At 44.4% G+C, this 19,777-nt stretch overlaps 4 protein-coding genes across 5 annotated transcripts; 3 read left to right on the top strand and 1 right to left on the bottom strand.

The window, feature by feature from the left end:
• Positions 1–720: 720 nt before the first annotated feature.
• LOC128265186 (broad-complex core protein-like) lies at positions 721–5,424 on the top strand. Its single transcript, XM_053001043.1, has 2 exons — positions 721–916; positions 4,634–5,424. Exons 1-2 carry the CDS (start codon positions 721–723, stop codon positions 5,422–5,424), a joined length of 987 nt encoding a protein of 328 aa, XP_052857003.1.
• A 5,426-nt stretch (positions 5,425–10,850) lies between these two features.
• On the top strand, positions 10,851–14,264 carry LOC128265178 (vacuolar protein sorting-associated protein 18 homolog). The gene is made up of 5 exons (XM_053001032.1): positions 10,851–11,226; positions 11,293–11,951; positions 12,012–13,437; positions 13,501–13,652; positions 13,711–14,264. Exons 1-5 carry the CDS (start codon positions 10,944–10,946, stop codon positions 14,179–14,181), a joined length of 2,991 nt encoding a protein of 996 aa, XP_052856992.1. The 5' UTR covers positions 10,851–10,943; the 3' UTR covers positions 14,182–14,264.
• Positions 14,217–15,112, bottom strand: LOC128265179 (protein C19orf12 homolog). Its single transcript, XM_053001033.1, has 2 exons — positions 14,632–15,112; positions 14,217–14,560 (listed from the first exon to the last, which is right to left on the bottom strand). The coding sequence occupies exons 1-2, from the start codon at positions 14,831–14,833 to the stop codon at positions 14,340–14,342; spliced, it is 423 nt and encodes a 140-aa protein (XP_052856993.1). The 5' UTR covers positions 14,834–15,112; the 3' UTR covers positions 14,217–14,339.
• A 1,313-nt stretch (positions 15,113–16,425) lies between these two features.
• On the top strand, positions 16,426–19,690 carry LOC128265195 (protein halfway). Of its 2 annotated transcripts, XM_053001057.1 has the most exons (5): positions 16,426–16,777; positions 17,499–18,077; positions 18,138–18,355; positions 18,425–18,935; positions 18,996–19,690. In XM_053001057.1, exons 1-5 carry the CDS (start codon positions 16,760–16,762, stop codon positions 19,386–19,388), a joined length of 1,719 nt encoding a protein of 572 aa, XP_052857017.1. In that variant the 5' UTR covers positions 16,426–16,759; the 3' UTR covers positions 19,389–19,690. The 2 variants fall into 2 exon arrangements, with proteins under 2 accessions (XP_052857017.1, XP_052857016.1); XM_053001056.1 differs by having other exon boundaries at positions 16,427–16,777; positions 17,499–18,355.
• Positions 19,691–19,777: the final 87 nt, after the last annotated feature.

The following is a 19,777-nucleotide window of genomic DNA, read 5'->3' as shown; positions in this document are numbered from 1 at the left end:
GAGAAGAAGGTGGTGCAGTGACTGGACGAGAAATATATCTATACTTTTAATTTGTTTATGTATCTATATGTTATGTCAATGATGTATGTCCTTTGCCATTACCAAACCAGACACTCGATCACATACCGACAGTTGCTTACCGCTCTGCTCGGTGCCTATTCATGCATTTCAGTTCCCCCTAGCGTAAGAATGGTCAGACGAAACTGTGACATCTTTCGTGTGAGAACCAAACGACACTCGATTGAAAAGTAAAATATCGGCCACTTTCCGTAGTTAAGATAAAGCCCCAACCCAAACCAATCAAACTATTCCAGCACTAGTACCAACAAAATACCAACCATACCAAATCCAAATCCACCAATCCACCAATTTGCAGGAAACTCGCCCAAGAAACTCTTCTCATGCCAGCTCTGCGGTAAGCTCCTTTGCTCGAAAGCCTCGCTCAAGCGCCACATTGCCGATAAGCACGCCGTTCGCCAAGAGGAATACCGTTGTGCCATCTGCGAGCGTGTCTACTGCTCACGCAACTCGCTTATGACGCACATTTATACCTACCACAAGTCCCGGCCCGGCGAAATGGAGATGAAGGACATTAAACTTTACAACCAGTTCAACTCGTCGATCTGAGACTTAACGCATTTGTCAGGTCGCCCTAGCAGCGTGCCACAGCAAAGTCAACACCAACAGCCACAGCCACCAGCGAAGAATGCCAATACGACCATGACAAACAATACTACTCTGACTCCCACAACGACTCCCATGACAGTTATGTTCAGACCCGATCACATGGATCACGCTTATCCCGTGCTCTATCCAAAGCGACCAATACCGCTAAACGATCAGTACCAGCTGCTTATCCAGCAGCAACAAATAATGACGCTGTACGACTATTATCTCTGCCAGCGAACCACCAGGGGTAACCTCCCCAGACACAGCGGCAGTCACATCATTAGTCACGGCCCTTCGATTGCCACCAGGAGCAACTAGACCTTGACTAGAACTTGGCTCAAACTAAAAGCAATGCCATTATGTAGTGATATATATACATACCTCCTAATCTATTATACACGACGAACAAAGAGAGCAGCCCCAATTAATATTGAGGGGAGACGATTACGAACAATAGGACTATACGCATATTATTATTATTATGCATTAGAGAACATTTGGAACACTTTAAGATTAGACTTAGACTAGCCAGATCAACCTGTACATCAATGTCGACCTCACGTAGACTTACTGATATTTTCATAATTCATGCCTATGGACCAGTATGAAGAATACGGATATACATTATTTACACTCTGTGGCCTTCTTTTACCTTATACCTCATACAACGTACTCGTAGTCAATTTTACAAATAGAGCTCTTTTCGTGTTTCTGTTAGTTCGGAAACGGACGGACCTCGCACAAGTTGCCTTTCTAAATATCTACGTAATTTCCCACTCGACCTGGACAAGCTGAACAGACTAAAAAGTGCTTTCTTCCGTTACTTTAATAATTTTATAAAGCAAAAGAAATATATACATTCATAAATATATATAAAACATGCTTTACTCGAAGACGAATAACTCATAATGAAATGTAAACAACAATATTAAACCTTAGGCGTAAGTCCCCCAGTTTGCCGGTCAACTTGTGCCTAGTGCTATAAATGTGCAACAACCGCGGCGTGGCTTGGTGCTACTCGGCTCAACATCAACAACCACAACTACCAGACAACAGCTACAACCACAGGCCGCACATAGAACACAATTTGTCGAGCGGAGCAAGAGATCAAGATGCAAGAGACCAAGAATCCAGAATCTATAAGTCTAACCCGAATCGGAGGGATGTAAGCTGTCCTCACTTGACCTCGTGCCACCCACCAGCGCAAGAGCTGCAACTTTAACTTTAATCGCTACCAGCATCTCGCTACCCGCACCCGCTACTCGTTAGTCAGTCAAAGTAGAAGATCGCGCGCTTGCTAAAGGTTAGCCCAACATCTTAAACTACATTGGTAGTCAAGTATCCGACCATGCGCCGATACGTAGTTAGTACATTACATGCTATCTCCCTCTCATGGCCTAGATCAACACACTGTCTCTCTCTTGAGGCCAGCCATTTCAACTCGGCTAAATCTATCTGTACAAGTATCTCTCTTTTCCTCTGTATCTATCTTCCTCCTACTTGCCATATTTACTAACGATCCATTGAATGATCTCGCCACCTCAGCGCTATCGATATATCCTGTTGAAATTGTTTCTAGATGCAAACAATTAATCAGACCAACGCATGTGGTAAGCCAGTCTTGGTCAGCTTGCCACTTGCTACGCACTCTCCACGTCTATATCCTCCGTTATGGCACCATCAGCCTAACTTCTCTTATGTATATTGTAAACATATCTTGCCTGCTCATGCGCTCCAAATTCCTTCCCGCTTTCGCTCTTGTTTTCTCTTTCCACTAGACTCGCCGTAGCTTTAGCCAAACCACTCATGTATAAAGAACATCTGCGATCTGTAAGTACCACTCACTCGCTACCGTAGTCGATCTCGCTCTCTCCCTATCTTTCTCTCTTTTCGTTTTCTACTCGATCTGTCCTTTACTACTCGTTCACACTCCTAACAGGTAATACTTCACAGCAAAGCGACTTTTAGACATAACATCAGGGCGTTTAGCTCACGGGACGCACTTTCCCTATCTTTCATTCTACTTTCTCTATCTGAAGCTTTACTAACCGTAGTAACCAGAGTGATATCGCTTCTTCTTGAATGAATTAAACACTTTTCAGCGTTAGTCGCGAAAAGGTTCGCCCGGATCTTCTCTCTTGGAAGCAACACCCACTAACACCTTTTTCTCAGCTCCTCTGTACATCTGATATTCGAACCTCTGCTCCTCTTACGCCGCGTTGACTTGGCATCTGCGTTTCCAGTATTCGTATTGTTGTCTCTTTCTTATCTCTTTCTCTCTCTCTGTCTCATCACCTACTGTTCCCGCTTTGATGCAACTGTAAAAATAAGCAAGAGTACTACCCTCATTTGTACAAAGAATATTATATACTTAAAATATAAATATGAATATATAGAGAAATGGAAATCGAACGCTGCAACTAGAAATAGATTTTTAGAAAACAGTCTATTCCAATATTTAGCCTTTCGTTTTGGTAAGTTTGCGTTGTCGAAGGGCCACGACAAATACAAATTAAATCCAGTCCCGCCACGCTTCGTCCACGCTTGATCTATTCATTCCAGTTTAGTCCCAACAACTAACCGCAATCATAGTTTATTATTTACGTACCACTTTTGTTTAGTTATATTTACCATATTAACTCACAAAAGAAAAGCAAAGTAAAACTAAAACCAACCTAACCAAACAAAACCGAAACAAGCCAAATTAAACTCAACCGACGACACATGAAATCCATATTCGAAATGCAACTACCTCCCATTTATTGCATAACTTTTGGTTCTTTGCTCTCGCTTGTCTCTCTGCATGCCTCTCGCTACTCGCTTGCCTCACCGTCACTCGCTACAAGCTTGCCGCACCGCCACATGCTTGCTTGCATGTATGTTCATATCACACACATAAACAAACTCACTCATAGACACTCATTTACTCGTCCATGTGTGATTGCATGTGTACTTTGTTTGGTTTGTAGTGTAACTCGTTCGTAGCACGTATGTATAAATGTACAATCCGTTGTTCACTAGAATAATTTCCCTATCTACGCCTACGAAGTAGTCACAAGTGTATAGTGTACATATCAGTTGCAAATACCCCAGATTCCCGTTCGGCAAGTGCATGTTATTTCCGAATTCAAATCCGAGTTGAACTCTGATTCGGATTCGCTGCCACCAGACGCTCGACGGGGGCTGGATGGTATTTCTAGAAGGAAATCAGTTAGCACAATCCAGTAGAATTTGGTCTCTGCCATAACTCTACACATATTCATAAAACATAAGCTCAGATATGTTGAAGAAAAATTGTAAAAATCAAGGTCCGAACGTATTGAGACATAAAAAAATTAACCGCTTACATTTACACTCCGTACACTTTCCGTTTCGTACTGTACAGAACGTTTGAATAAAAGAGCGCGACGAGCTGGAAACCAAATTCGGAATAACCTACGTAGTGGCAGAAGATTAAATCTAACTTTTACCGATACACACCTTTATATTTACCTTTAAAATTGTACTTATGTATTCGAGTATTAAACTACATAACGCTTTACCTCTTATCTCTGCTAGCAACCAATTAAAATGAAATTCAACTCAATTCAGGAAGTTCCTAGTGCTAAAATAGAGCATTCAAGCATTTACTACCTACCTACCGTATTTTATTTTAAACATCTTCCTCTATCCTGTTCCTCTGTCCTGTACCTCCACCCTCCCATCTCCCTTATCCTAGTCGCCCGTAAGGGCTGCGAACCGAACGACAATCAACCATGTATCTTAATCCTTTAACTTTGCACTTTTATTTTCATACTTTCTGAACAACCACAACAGCAATATAAATATAAAATACAATACCGATTTCAACAAATATGCCTAATCTAATTCGAATCGATAAAAACCCCACAACCCTACCAACCACCCACAGCCACCACGTCCAGTCCAACCGCTCTAATGTCATTCCTTTTTGTCTCCTGTGCAGGACAGCACAGCATCAGCCGCTCCGCAGCTACCTCGCCCACCAGTTCTACCTCATCGCCGCCGTCGCCGCCCACGGCCCTGACCTCGCCCACCAGCTCGTTGAACGGCAGCCTGGCCGCTGCCGTCTACAACCTGCACAGCCACGCCCACGGGCACGTCCTGGGCCACGCCCAGGCCACCTCACCACCGCGTCCCGGAAGCGTGGGTAGTAGTGTTGGCAGCAACCTTTGCTCCTCCACTTCCACCAGCGGCAACGGGAGCAACAGTAGCAGCGCCAACCACAACGCCAACACAAATAGCAACAACGGAAACGCCAACAGCAGCAACAACGGCTCAAGTCCTGGCAGCCAGGCGGCAGCGGGTGGGGGCGTAGCACAGGCAGGCACTCCGCAGCTACCGCTCCGCATGCCGCCACCCACCAGCGGCGGCATCAACGAGCCGCAGGAGTGTCCCTACTGTCGCCGAACCTTCTCGTGCTACTACTCACTGAAGAGGCACTTTCAGGACAAGCATGAGCAGTCGGACACGCTTTACGTGTGCGAGTTTTGTCACCGACGGTACCGAACCAAGAACTCTCTGACGACACACAAGAGCCTGCAGCATCGTGGCTCGAGCGGTATGCTCAAGCGGCTGCTCAAGACGTCGGCCATCAAGCACGGGCTGGTGGGCCACGGCCATGGACATGGACATGGCCACCACCCGCATCCGCACCACCACGCCCTCTCCCATCCGCGCACCAGCCTGTTCGACTTCACCAGCGAGCTGGGACAGCCGCCGCCGGGCATCCAATAGGAGCTAGGTTGGAACGCCATTTTTTAGAGAACGAGCCTGCCGCCAGTCCGTCAATCAGGCGGACGACCCGTGAGCAGCAACCCAGACCAGCTACAAATACTTTGCCCAATGTTTTTGCACTGGACCGACGACCCCCCGCCTTCAAACGAGCGGGGTCCTCAGCCGGCACTAGGTCTTAGTTTTTATTATTAATTAACTTGCGTACTCTAAGCTTAGACATATTTTGGCGTCAACTGTTTTATTATTCTTACGTAATTATTACGATTATTATTATGCCACAGTTTTTTTTTGTATCTGTTCTTACTATTAGTTATTTGTGCTTCTCTCACCTACATAGTAGTTGGAGCACCATCGCTGCTTCATGTGCAATACCTCAAGAATCGTGTAAATAATTTCGATAAATCATAAATACCTCTGGAAACTGCACGAGCAGGCCAACACAAACACAGACAGCGTGAAGTTGCGTTTAGGGAATACTTATTAGAATAAGAGTTATGTTACCATTACCATTAACGACAACAAAATGGCAAGAGAACGAAGGACTAGAACACACAAACGGAAATGATGGGGGCGCGTTTGAGGGCGGGGACTGGCGCTGTGCGAATTGAACAATAACGGTACATATCACGAAGCTGCAAATGAAATCGCAACTGAATCTTAATTTGGAGCTGCATCCGAAATCGCAATGGAATCTTAAATAGAATTTGAGCCATCTGCCGGTCGCATCCGGCACCTACGCTTCGCCCCCGTCCCCGCACCGCCCTGCCACCGCAAGTTTGTTGTTTTGGTTTAAACACACACCAACAGCAACGCGAACAGACACACACACAGTCATACAACAAAAATATAAACACATACATAGATGCATACATATGTAACATTTTTTTTTTGCTAGATTTTACCCATTATCTTAACTTTTTTTTTGCCAACTGCTGCACTATGGTGCGTTCTCTAAAGAGTCGGAATCCAGTAAAATCAGATATGAAGATGCTGCGGATCAGCGGCAGAGTAGAGTAAGAGATGTGTGTAATTTTTTTAAAGGAACCTATCTGTAAATGTAGGACTTATGTAAGACTAATGTAAGATTAACGCAAATCTAATGTTAAACATGAAGTCTATAAAGCAGAGAGAAGTGTAATAAGCAAACAAACAAAACCAACCAACATACAAAAGTAAAACGTTATCAGGGATAAAATATCAAGTATGTAGTGGAAAAGTTCTTTTTCTACTAATACACGTGTACGAAGAATAAAGTAACAGAAATTAAAATTACTTTTTATATATATACATATGCATATGCGTACGTGTAAGCAAAGAAAACAACTATATTAAAGTCTATGTATATGTACATGTATATACATTACATCATTTACCATATACAATATATATACAACTACAAACGCACAGGCACCAGTACTAGTACGTGTGGTGTATAGAAGAGCTGTAATCATTTTTGCAAATCGAGGATTAACGCATTAAACAAAACCGCAAAGTAACTCAGTGATTTTTCACCAGCGAAGTACAAATGTTCTGAAATTATAACTAATAACAAGTCTCAGTCCGAAGAGCAGAAAAATATTAAACGAAAAGGAGAATTAAATATCAGCGCAAAGAGGATGTTTTTAGGAGTAGAAATGCGAAGACCCAGCTTCTGCAAGGGAGCAACAAGAGCAAAATCTGAAAAAGCAACAGTTTGCACCTCTGAACATTGTATATACCTCTCGGGGGCGCTGCATACCAATTTCTATTCATGGCACTTCAGATACTGCCCTTTAAAACAGATATATCTAGAAAAAAAACTGCCCTCGCGCAGACTAGAAATAAAAAAAAAGTACCCACGAACATCTGTGTTACGAAAAAATTCAAAGTCAATAAGAAAAAGAAACACGAAGATTGTGTATCAACTCAATGTCTCAGGAATTTCTTACATTTAACCAATTTACACGTTATATTATAACACACACTTATGTACTGCAAAAACGTCTAGAAAGACAGCTACAAAATCTTCCAATCAACACACCTGTATTAGGGCATATCATCTTTATCATCAAGTGCGAGTATTCTGATTTCTTGTCATTCGCAAAAAAACATAGTTATATGTGCAGCATCATGGGCAGTAACAAATATAAATACGAATTGCATCAGTAGGAATAGTAGCAGTTGTAGGCAAGTAATTATTAATCTTTGTGCCATGCTATCCAGAGAAAACCCTTAGAATAGGGATAGAAAGACCGGGATCAGTCTTCCGAGTGTAATAGGGATTGGTGATCAGCATAAGGTTTCACAAGGTCTCTTCCTTATCAGCGTTGATGCGAAGTTCCATCCAGGTTAAAATATATGGCTTACAGCGTACTCAGGCTCGTTTTAAGTAATCAGACATTAATGTCGGGGAGGTGCGCACTGCAGGTCAGACTTAGTCTTAATTAATTTATTCAACCTTGCACATACTTGTGAGCTGTCGCGTAGAGAAGGTTGTAAAAAAGGTTGGGATAGGTAAAATGGGAGGGACGAGCTCAATTGCACTTTTTCTTTCCCTAAGAGAATCTTAGAATCTTTTCTTTACATAGATTTAATTTGTCCACTTACATTTACATTTCAGTTATTTATACTATTTTTTTTTGTACACTAAAAACCATAATGTAAAAGTATTTTATAATTTGTTATTCTGAACTTTAATGAAATTACATTTTATTCTAGTATAAAATTTCTTAAAATTTGTAATACGTACTTCTTTTTTTCCTTTTTTTACGAATACAAAAAAGGAAAGCAGAGACAAAAAACGAAAAATAATGCAAATGCAAAACAAACTGTGATCTTAAAAATCTTTGACGTGTGAAAATTTGTATTTTCTTTGTACGAAATTCCTTTTGGCTGTTAATATTTTATAATTATTTTACCTCAAACGAGACACAAGATTTGTCTCGCAAAATTTATGTTTAGATACTCTACCACACTGTGAATGCGAACTTTTGTATTATTTTTTGTGCACCTTCTTTTATACACGTATTGTTTATGTATCCAGTTAAACCTATTCAAAATTATACTTTTTGGCATACACAATAAACAAATCACTTCAAACAAAAAAACAACCTCAAAATATATTTTCCTCTGCCCAAAACGGTACGCCACAGAGGTGAACGAGTTGGGAATTAGATACATATACTTATTTGTTACAATTTTATTTAGTTTTAAAGCCTTTTGTTTGACCACCATGAATCGAAAAATCGGGAAAACTTAGGGAAGCTAACTACTGCACAGAATACTACTTGTAAGACCCTTCCAGGTTGCCCATACCCCTGCCGGAAACGCCTCACCGCGCTAAGATCGTGCTTACAGCTATCCGCAATCAGTAATGAAACAGACGAATTACTAATGAGAGGATCTAGCATGGCCAAAATAAACGTATATATTCGTACCATTAATAAGACGATTTTGAATCATATTAATGTAGTTCATAGTTCTAAAGTTCGTATAAAGATATTCTTAGAAATAGAAACGTATATGTATACCAACATTTGACGCACTTTCCCCACCCGAAACAGACCTATACTCAAATGCATTAAGGAAAAGACACCAGATATGTTTGGCAGTCACTAAATTTTTATCTAACTATCTATTTGTCTGTTGTTATCTGTCACTCTTCTATGCTAGAGAAATCACACACACGAGCAAGTACCTTGTACATGTATGTGTGGGCAAAATTTTAATGATCGAAAAAAATGAAATTATTAAAGAAAAAAATGCAACGCATATCACAAGCATCCAATACGATAGGAAAGAAAAATTATTACAAATTCGAACACAAAACTTAAATCGGTAAATTAGATAATTGAAAATTATTAGTCGAAATTATTTATTATAATATAAAAAGTACATATGCATACATCTATATTATATATATAAATATTTATATGTGTACAGGCATGTGTGCATATGTAAATTTGGACAAATCCAAATACATTTCGGAACTACGCTGTTTATTTAATTTTTCGGTATTAAAAACAAAAATCTGTGATTAACTACAAAATTTAAATTTTAAAAATTAAATATATAACGCCAAGTGAGCGATAACGATGTTTAAGCTTAATTACGAGCAAACCGAAACAAAAAGAAATGAATGTGAATCAGACTCGGAACACGAACTCTTTGGATTTTATCTAATAGCCAAATACTATGTATATGCGATTGCATTTTTTCATACTTTCGGCAATACATACTCACATGCATATTTTACTAAGGCAGCCAAGGTGACCCCGACAGAGATTCGGATTGAAATGCAGATATAGATACACTAACTAACACGCAGACACATCCTTCAGCGATACAAATCAACGCACGTTTAATGTTGTACTTGAAGGGAACCTGAAAAAATAATAATATAAAAATTTTTTTTTAGGATTTATTAGACTTAATATATCTGTAATTTCGAACACTTTTAAAGTCCGAATTTAAAGGAAAAAAGCAGATGCATATTTATCATAAAGTCAAGCAAAGAATTACACATTAGTAAATAAATTGCACAAATAACAAGAAACTCATTTCATGCATAAAAACATACATATATACAAACTAACTGTACATTTTTATTACTTACACTATTGGAAAATCAAACAACACCCTTCTGGGCGCAGTGCTACGAAGCAAGCTTACGCTGTGCCACAACACAGCAGTTTCAATGCAATTCAGTAAAGAAGCAGTTAAATCGAAAAATACAAATATGAATTGAGTCAGAGTGTAATAGATCAATCCGTTTATCAAAACGGATTTCATTTTGCATGCTGAAGTGTACTGACCCCATTTGACACATGTTTAACAACGGCAGTAAAGCACTCATTCAACATAATTATACATAAATAAATAATATAATAATATAATTACATGTATACAAAGAAAACACAAATTATTAATAAAACTAAACAAAATTAAAAGATTCGTATTTCACTGCTTTTGGGACAAAAATATGTACGTTTCGGATATTTCTGGAGATCCCAGGATCGCTGCAAATAAGCCGCAGCTTGCAAATGTATAACGGCTGTAAATTAAAAGTCGATTGGCTCATCAATTCTGTGTTTCGATTTCCAACTGCGCCAGGCCATGCCGGCCGATAGCTTGTCGCTGTAAGGTCATCAAACATCGATATTAAAAAACAAAATGTTTTGGCAAAATAAAATTCACGTAAATGAAAGTCTTATTCTTCGGCGTGAAATAAAAACAGAACAAGAATGAACGCTTTAGGCGTGTTCCCCGACTGTTAAATACCCATTCCCATAATTTTAATGGGTCGCAGTATTCGGGTTCATTTCGGTTGATTTTAAAAATATATTATATATAAAAAGGTTTTACCGAAGGTGGCAAAATCATCGATGTCAACCACAAAACATCGACGTTCCAAAAATTGTTAAAACATCGATACATTGACGTTTTTCCACCTCTAATCGATATTCCGAGTGCCATCACTTCTGCTGTGTGGGCGTATTATTATTTTATTGGGTATAGGGAAGTAAACATTGTGCAAAAGAATGGCCCAGGCAATGCCCAACCAGCCCAAGTTCCTGCCCCGCATCGAGCGGAACGCCACGGGCGCTGGCAACAACTACGTGGCGACCGCCTCCGGCAATCCTTTCGAGACGGACGAAGAGGAGATTTTCAGCAGGCACAAGATGGTGCTGCGTGTGCCCAGCAAATGCACCGGCGACCTGATGCACCTGGCCGTCTCGCGAAACTGGCTCGTCTGTCTGCTAGGCACAGCGGAGCGGACCACTCTTCTGCGCTTCTTTCTGCCGCGCGCGATCCCGCCCGGCGGTAAGTGTACTGAAAACACCTGTTTTTAATCCTGATCAAGCTCCTTTGGTGTCTTTGTCCTGACAGAGGTAACCCTTGAGAAGTACCTCTCGGGGTCCGGCTACAAGATAACTCGGATTTTCCTTGACCACACAGGCCACCATCTCATCATCGCGCTGGTGCCAAAATCCGCTTCGGCCGGCGTTTCGCCGGACTTCCTGTACATCCACTGCCTTGAGTCGCCACAGGCGCAGCAGCTGAAGGTGAGGCGTATCGAGAAGTTCAAGGATCATGAGATCACGGCCGTGGCATTCAATCCCTACCAAGGCAACGAGTCGACCACTGGCCCCATCCTACTCGGCACCAGTCGCGGTCTAATCTTCGAGACGGAGCTAAGTGCCGCCGCCGATGGCCACGTCCAACGCAAGCAGCTCTATGACCTGGGCCTGGGTCGTTCGAAATACCCCATTACAGGCCTCAAGTTGCTGCGGGTGCCGAACAGCAGCCGCTACATAATCTTGGTCACCAGTCCAGAGTGCATCTACACATTCCAGGAGACGCTGAAGGCCGAGGAGCGCTCCCTGCAGCCCATATTCGCAGGCTACGTGAGCGGTGTGCAGGAGCCGCACTCCGAGGAGCGGAAGACTGATCTGACCTACTCGCAGCTGCGCTTATTTGCGCCGCCCAACAGCAAGTATCCAAAGCAGTGGGCGTGGCTTTGTGGAGAGGGCATCCGTGTGGGCGAGGTGAGTAGTTGCTCCAGACGACAGCACTAGTTCACTTACAGCTCTGGTTTCCGCTTTCAGTTCTCAATCGAGGGCAACAGCGCCGCCACCCTGTTAGGGAGCACGCTGATCAACCTGGATTTTGACAAGGCCATGCACCTGTCGTATGAGGAACGGCGTCTAAACATCCCCAAGACGTTCGTGCTGACGGAGTACCACGCCGTGCTGCTGTACGCGGACCACATACGCGCAATTTGCCTGCTGAACCAGGAGCAGGTCTACCACGAATCCTTCGACGAGGCCCGGGTGGGAAAACCGCTGAACATCGAAAGGGACGAACTCACTGGCGCCATATACGTTTACACCACTAAAACCGTGTTCAACCTCAGGGTTACGCGCGAGGAGCGAAACGTGTGGCGCATCTACCTAGACAAGGGTCAGTACGAATTGGCCACGGCGCATGCAGCTGAAGACCCCGAGCACTTGCAGCTCGTGCTCGGCCAGCGGGCAGACGCCGCCTTTACAGACGGATCCTACCAGGTGGCGGCCGACTACTACGCGGAGACAGATAAGTCCTTCGAGGAGGTGTGCTTAAAGTTTATGGTGCTTTCGGACAAGAGACCCATCATCAATTACGTAAAGAAGCGTCTAAGCCGGCTGACCACCAAGCCAGTAGATATGGAGGCTGTGGACCAGGACAAAGCGAACGCCATCAAGGCTCTGGTAATCTGGCTCATCGACCTCTACCTCATCCAGATCAACATGCCCGACCAAAGCGAGGAGTGGCGCAGGGCGTGGCAGACGGAGTACGACGAGTTCATGATGGAGGCACCTATTCTCACCTGCACGCGGCTTAATCGCAAGGCCGTGAAGCAGCTAATCGCCGAGCACGCAGATCCCCACAACATGGCCCAGTTCGCCATTGCAATCGGGGACTATGAGGAAGTGGTGGGACAGCAGCTGAAGGCCGAGCGCTTTGCCGAGGCACTGCAAACATTAAACAATCAGAGGAATCCAGAACTCTTCTACATGTACGCGCCTGAACTGATAGTGAAGCTGCCGAGGCCCACAGTGGACGCCCTAATTGCCCAGGGCCCCCGACTGGAGGTCGAGAAGCTGGTGTCCACGCTCATCATCATGGAAACCCGAGAGCAGAGGGAGCAGACGCAGCGATACCTCGAGTTCGCCATCTACAAGCTCAACACGACGAATGACGCCATCCACAACTTCCTTCTGCATTTGTACGCGGAGCACGAGCCCAAGCTGCTCATGAAGTACCTCGAGATCCAGGGCCGTGACGAGAGCCTCGTGCACTACGACATCCACTACGCCCTGAAGGTGTGCACCGACCTTAACGTGAAGGAAGCCTGCGTGTTTCTGGAGTGCATGCTGTGCAAATGGGTCTCCGCGGTGGACCTGGCCCTGAAGTTCGACATGAAACTAGCCAAGGAGACTGCCTCGAGACCGGTGGACAGCAAGATGCGCCGCAAGCTCTGGCTTCGTATTGGTATCCTAATTCAATGTAGTGCCACGTATCAAATAAATACACCTAATGCTCATTTACTTTAAGCATACCACGACATAAAGGGAACGAACGACGTCAAAAAGGCGCTGAACCTACTCAAGGAGTGTGACCTTCTGCGCATCGAGGACCTGCTGCCATTCTTTTCCGACTTTGAGAAGATTGACAACTTCAAGGAGGCGATCTGCGATGCCTTAAGGGTAAGCGAAGGCTCAAATGTGGGTTGCTCCAGTTTCAATCAGTTCCATTGCTCGATAGGATTACAATCAGCGTATCCAGGAGTTGCAACGCGAAATGGCTGAGACCCAAGAGCAGTCCGACCGCGTCGGCGCCGAGTTGCAGCATTTGCGCCAGCACAGCATCACCATGAACGCGCAGGACACGTGTGGCATCTGTGAGATGATGCTGTTGTTGAAGCCCTTCTTCGTCTTCATCTGCGGCCACAAGTTCCACAGCGACTGCTTGGAGAAGCAAGTCGTTCCGATGCTTACCAAGGAGCAGGGTCGACGCCTTACCACTTTGAAGCAGCAGCTGGAGTCGCAGCCGCAGCCGCAGCCAAGCTCATTGGGCAAACAGCAGGCGATGGAGATGCAAAGGAATCGAGTGGCACTAAAGACCGAGATCGAGGACATCCTGGCGGCAGACTGCCTGTTCTGCTGCCTCCTAATCGACACCATCGACCAGCCTTTCGTCGACGACTGGGAGCAGGTCAATGTCGAGTGGGAGTAGTGTGCTTTCGCACTCGCTATTGGACGACCCAAATGTTTATGTACATATAGAGTATTTATTAATAAATCTACACAGATCACAAAGGTTTCGACTAAAATCAATGCCCGAATCCGAATTTCACAATTACCTGGCCATCGCCCACTGCTCCGCGCAGCAGGTCAATCGACAATCTGCATGCGCAACTCGTTGGTCACAAAGGACATGACCGTGTTGAGCACAGCCTGCTGGATGGAGGCGTTTTGGACAATCAGCGGCAGGAGCATCACGACGTCGGTAGGTTGTATGTCGGCCACAGCCTTAGACACGTGCTGAACCAGCTGCTCGCGCTGTGCGTCCGTCAGATCGTTAAGGATGACTTCACCGAGTGGTCTAAAAGAGCCTGTTGGCAAGGAAATAATGGTCAATGCTGGTCAATAACAGGGGGCCCTAGGTAAAGTGACCACCGCTTACCACTAGTCATCTTGTACGCGGCGATGCCGCCGGCTGCCCCGCCCACTGCCAGTCCCACGGGACCCAGCAGCATGCCACCCGCGAACGAGCAGGCGGCGCAGATGGCCGCTCCTTTGCCGGACTGCTTCACGGTGACGCGCACATTGCGATCGTCCGCCACTATGGCTATTGCCTCCATCAGCTCCCTTGTATCTATAGGCATCTTTCGGCTACGTGGTGCTGCCCGAATTTCGCAATGCGCAACGCTCGTGTTCCTGCTTAGACTTTGTCCCGTATGCGTATGCGATCGGTTCGATAATGTGTCACTGATCAAGCCGATCGATTCCGGACTCTCAAACTTGTGACTTCACAACATAAACAATGGCGTCTGCTCTTTGAGAACAGAATGGACGTCAAAATTACACAAATCAACTAAAAAAAAAACAATGGAGCGGATCGCAAAGCGCCAGATTAGAGCTGCGAAAATGTCGATGGCACTATCGATAAATATCGTCTTGGCCCTTGGCAGTCGATGTTTAAATATAACCGTTTGTATATTTTTTGCTATGTAAATTAGGATGTTCTAAAAACTGTAAGCTTTGTGGCTTATAGCACTAACCATACAACATATAGACTGGTCATTTCATACAACGATTTTTGACACAAAAAAACGGCAAACGGGAGGACCCCCGTTCTCACAGCAGCAGGCCCCCGCACTTTGTGTGCGTTCGGGAATTTTGCTCTTTCATTCTTATTTTCATTTTTATGCTCGCGCACTCATTGCACGAGTTTCGCTTTCCCGCTTTCCTTAAAAGCAATCGTCGGTAGGGCAGGCACCAACCGCTCGCATTAGTGGACTTTTTAAATGATCCTGATTCCATTGGCGCATTAGCATTTAGCTAATGCTACTCCGACATGTGAGTGACGCGAGCAGCTGATCTGGGTTTGTTTACTTTTGCATTTTGGCAAATCCAAAAGAAATTAATTAAAATTAATGAACGAGAGTGAGTTTACTAAACTTTGTAATGCTCAGCAGGACATCTATAATGCGACCGAGGCATTTGCCAAATTGGACGACAAGGAAGAGAAGCTGATTGCGTTGTTTGCAATGGAGACCACCACAGTTTCCAAAAAGGGCTAGGATCCCCGAACATGTGGGAGTTATTTTATGCCAGAGATCCAGCAGTAATGCATTGTGGTACTGCGAGCAGAATTTGCAGCGTGTGATCTAGCTTTCAGTCATTTTTATACAAAATAGATTTTATATTCAAAAGACATCAAAAATTGCGCCAACCTTGCATATAGAAAACCGCTGTTGTAGTGGTGGCACGAACAAAATATCGTGAAACATCAGTATTTTCCGGTACGAAAAGCCCCAACGCCCGATCATCATCAAATTTTTAGGAACCATGTATTTTGGTGTCCTGATTACGAATAAATATGTGGGTCAAAGTTTGCGACAAAACCGATTTCTTGGAAATGGATCCTGAATATTTAAAACTGATCGGGCGTTGGGGTTTATCGGAATTATACCGTATTAGATTTATAATCGAGTACGTTTGGAAATCATATGTAAATTTCAACCGAAGAGATTTCTGCGTCTCACCCTGTAAAGCAAAATATTTTATATATATTATCGTATACCAAAGCATTTAAAAGCACTGCTAAGAACTCTGTTGTACTTAATCTCTTAAAGTATATAATGAACAAAAAAAAAATGGGAACTGTTAAGCGTAGCAGAGGACTGTTAAATGGTCTGTTGGCCGGTACCTATCGATTTACCGATAGTTGTATCGGTAGGTTGAGGCCAACTGACCATTTAACAGTCCTCTGCTACGCTTAACAGTTCCCATTTGTTTTTGTTCATTACATACTTAAAGAGATCAAGTACATTTTGTACACATTATATTTTGTATTTCTAATAATTTACACATCGGATTGGTGGGAGATCACTTGGCAGAGCATTCAGGCTCATGAAACCGCCGAGAAACAGTTTCTCTGTGCTGAAAGTGGGATGTGCGCAAATCATTTAAATTGTGGACGCGGAGTGTGATTCCTTTGATGTGCAGTTGCTTCCCTTCTCAACTTTTCAAGAAGTAAACTATCCTGCCGCGTTGCTTGAAATCCAGCGGAATTAATTCGGGAGGCGATGTTCGCGTACACCTACGTAAGTAGAATGCGCATGCAGGCCATTGTTAGTGTGGGTATACTGATATTGTATTTATAATCTTGTTAATTACTGGTTCGCGCTTATGCCGCATATTGTGCTGTTTTAATTAAATAATTTAAAGTGTATCAATTATCCTCAGAGCCCTTTCAACAGGCGCAAATTGTATAGTTCTACTTGAAGAAAAATAGCAAATACGTAATATACAACCTTTGTTATCATAGATCTTGCCAAGCACAGTTTATAGAAATTGTGTTTTATTGAAAGTTTGTAGAGTATCCTGATCACACATTTAAGACCACATTCATTTACTGAGGAGTTACCAAATTGCCCGCCCACTTGTGCTCCCCAACACAATTAATTTTTTTATTGGCCTTTTATCAAATACGGCCGATTCGATTCGTTAATTAATTGCCGAATAAGCGGAGCGATGTCACTATTAGCTAAGCCGAAATGCGCGAAAACTAAGTGGGACAAACAATTACGGACCTCTCGGCGGGTCTGGTTCAGGGTGCGCCTCACTTACCCTAATTACGGTGACCGGAGGACGAGCCAAGCCCCTTGTTGGGCTGCCTGGGGCAAATGAGCTAATTCAAATCGTAAACAAACACGTCTGGCAAATATTTGCATATGCCCAACGTCTGACTCGGTAGCTTTCCCCATTTCCGATACCGAGCGTCCATTCTGTTCTCAATAATGTGCCATTTGATTGTCATTACAGGGCTTGTGGCTTCCTCTGCTGCTCCTTTTTGCAGGAGCATGCGCGCGGCCAAAAGAAGCACAGGACGAGCAGTCCTTCCCGCATCTCCGGCTTGAGGAAAGTAAACAAGGGACATCCACACCCGCTAATGTGACCATGGCCGAAATAACCACGACGGTATCGAGTCCGGTCGAAGCAGTGGCGAAAACTACGTCCAATTCAGGAGCCGTGACAGAAACCACTCAGATGCCAGCCTTCGCAACAACAGCCGACTCGAAGCCTTCCTCCACCTCGACTACATCGGTCGCCCCACCTTCGCTGGCTGCACCTGAACAGCCAGAGTACCTGAAGAACTGCTTCCATGCCGAGGAGCAGGTATGTGGCCACGGCTTTGATGGACGGCCCGAGGCGCTCGAGGGCCAGCCCGCCAGCCCAAAAACGATGCAGTCGGACTCCCAATCCCAGAATGGTGGGACGCAGGGTAACCATTGTCAGTGCAGGGAGCACTCGGCCAGGCCCAACTCGTGGTACTGCTGCAACATATCTCAAATAACGATGATCTCGACCTGCAGCAACATATCCAAGTGGACCAACCTGCACGTGCGCAACATGACTGTTAAGGACATGGACCTGTCTAATCCCATTTTTCGGTCGCTGCAGTCTCTCGCCGTTACGGATGGAAACATCACGCGCCTAGTGAACGCCTTTCCGCGACTCTCGGCCCTCAAGTGCCTGAACATATCGAACAATAACATCTCGGAGATCCATTCGCGGGCGGTCAAGGACGTGCCGCATCTGGAGTTCTTTGGCATGTCGCACAACAATTTGTCACTGGTGCCGCACCGGAATCAGAACAAGAACATTACGTTGGACATCAGGTGAGGCCTCACTTAATGACCAAACGTACAGAAAACTACAATACAGATTAACCCAACAACTACTTTCAGTGGCAACATGCGTATGTTGTGTACCCCACTTAACGAAATCATTTACAACGAGTCCATCAACTTTTTGAACCCCGAGCACTCCTACTGCCAGTACAACGCCACCCGCACATGGTTCCAGTCCACAGACAAGGTGTCTGTGGAGCAACTGGAGAACAGAAAGCGGTGTCTGACTAATTGCCCGGTGATCCCGAACTACGGCAACTGCAAGTGCACCCTGGAGAACATAATGATTATACAGGACAACCAGTCAAAGCCCCAGTGCCATGTAGACTGTTCCAACCTTGGTCTGGTGGAACTGCCGCAAAGGCTGCCAGACAACACCTTCATGCTCAACATCACGAACAACAAAATAACCAGGTTGGGCGACTACTTCCAGACGAATCCAACCTACCACAACATCAACCGTCTGGTTGCCGACAACAACCAAATATCCTCCATTTACGAGTTCGAGGGCACCAAGTTTATCGAAACCTTCCAACGCATCTACATGCGGAACAATTCGCTTAGCAAGGTAAGTACGCAGAACCCATTTCCGATCGGACAAAAAAGTGAAGAGTACCGCCACTCATAGATTCCCGAGTATTTTCTAAACAATGCCTTAATGGACTCGGGTCTGGGACGTCGCATCTATCTGGCGGGCAACAAGCTCCAATGCGACTGCAATTCGGCCAAGACGCTGCAAAACTGGCTAAAAGAGCGCAGCTCGGACATTCCCGACTACATGGACATACGCTGTCGCAACATACCTCTGAGTGTAATTGAGCTGCAAGAGACTAAACTGTGCCAATCGCCTCCCGACTGGACCGACTACATCTACTATCTAATAGCCGCCGAGATCATACTGCTGCTAGCCCTAATTGCCAAGGTGTCCTACGACTATTGGGTTTTCAAGACGGCCGGCTATCTCCCATGGCCAGCTAGCAAAATGCCCAAGTTGCCCTGTGACTGGCTGTGCGAATCGTAGAGTAGAGAATCGACGAGCCGAGGACATATTGAGAAAAGGGTAAAGTGGTTGGTTAGTCTTATATTGGCCACTTGGACAGCTTCGACCGTGACACAAACACATGACAGGACGTATTTTGATACGTGTATTACATATATATCCGACTGCAGAACTTTGTGCCTTTTAAATGTAAATGTGAATGATTTTTGTTGTTTTTAGTCTACTAGCTTTAAAAACTGTTTGCATGTATTTGTACTTGTCGTAATGTTGCTGCTGCATCTGAAAATATAAACAGAGTAACGCTGTTCAGAACAAACAAAGCATATCGAACCGTTGCCTAAGGCTTTTAGCAGATGAAAGTAAAAACAGCAGGGAACATAACAATGAAATTAGAGAAAGTCTTGTTAAGA

This window comes from Drosophila gunungcola, unplaced genomic scaffold (genome assembly GCF_025200985.1).
Source record: "Drosophila gunungcola strain Sukarami unplaced genomic scaffold, Dgunungcola_SK_2 000099F, whole genome shotgun sequence".
Taxonomy (NCBI): domain Eukaryota; kingdom Metazoa; phylum Arthropoda; class Insecta; order Diptera; family Drosophilidae; genus Drosophila; species Drosophila gunungcola.
Note: the sequence above shows the minus strand (reverse complement) of the source record. Positions and strands in the feature narration are given on the sequence as shown.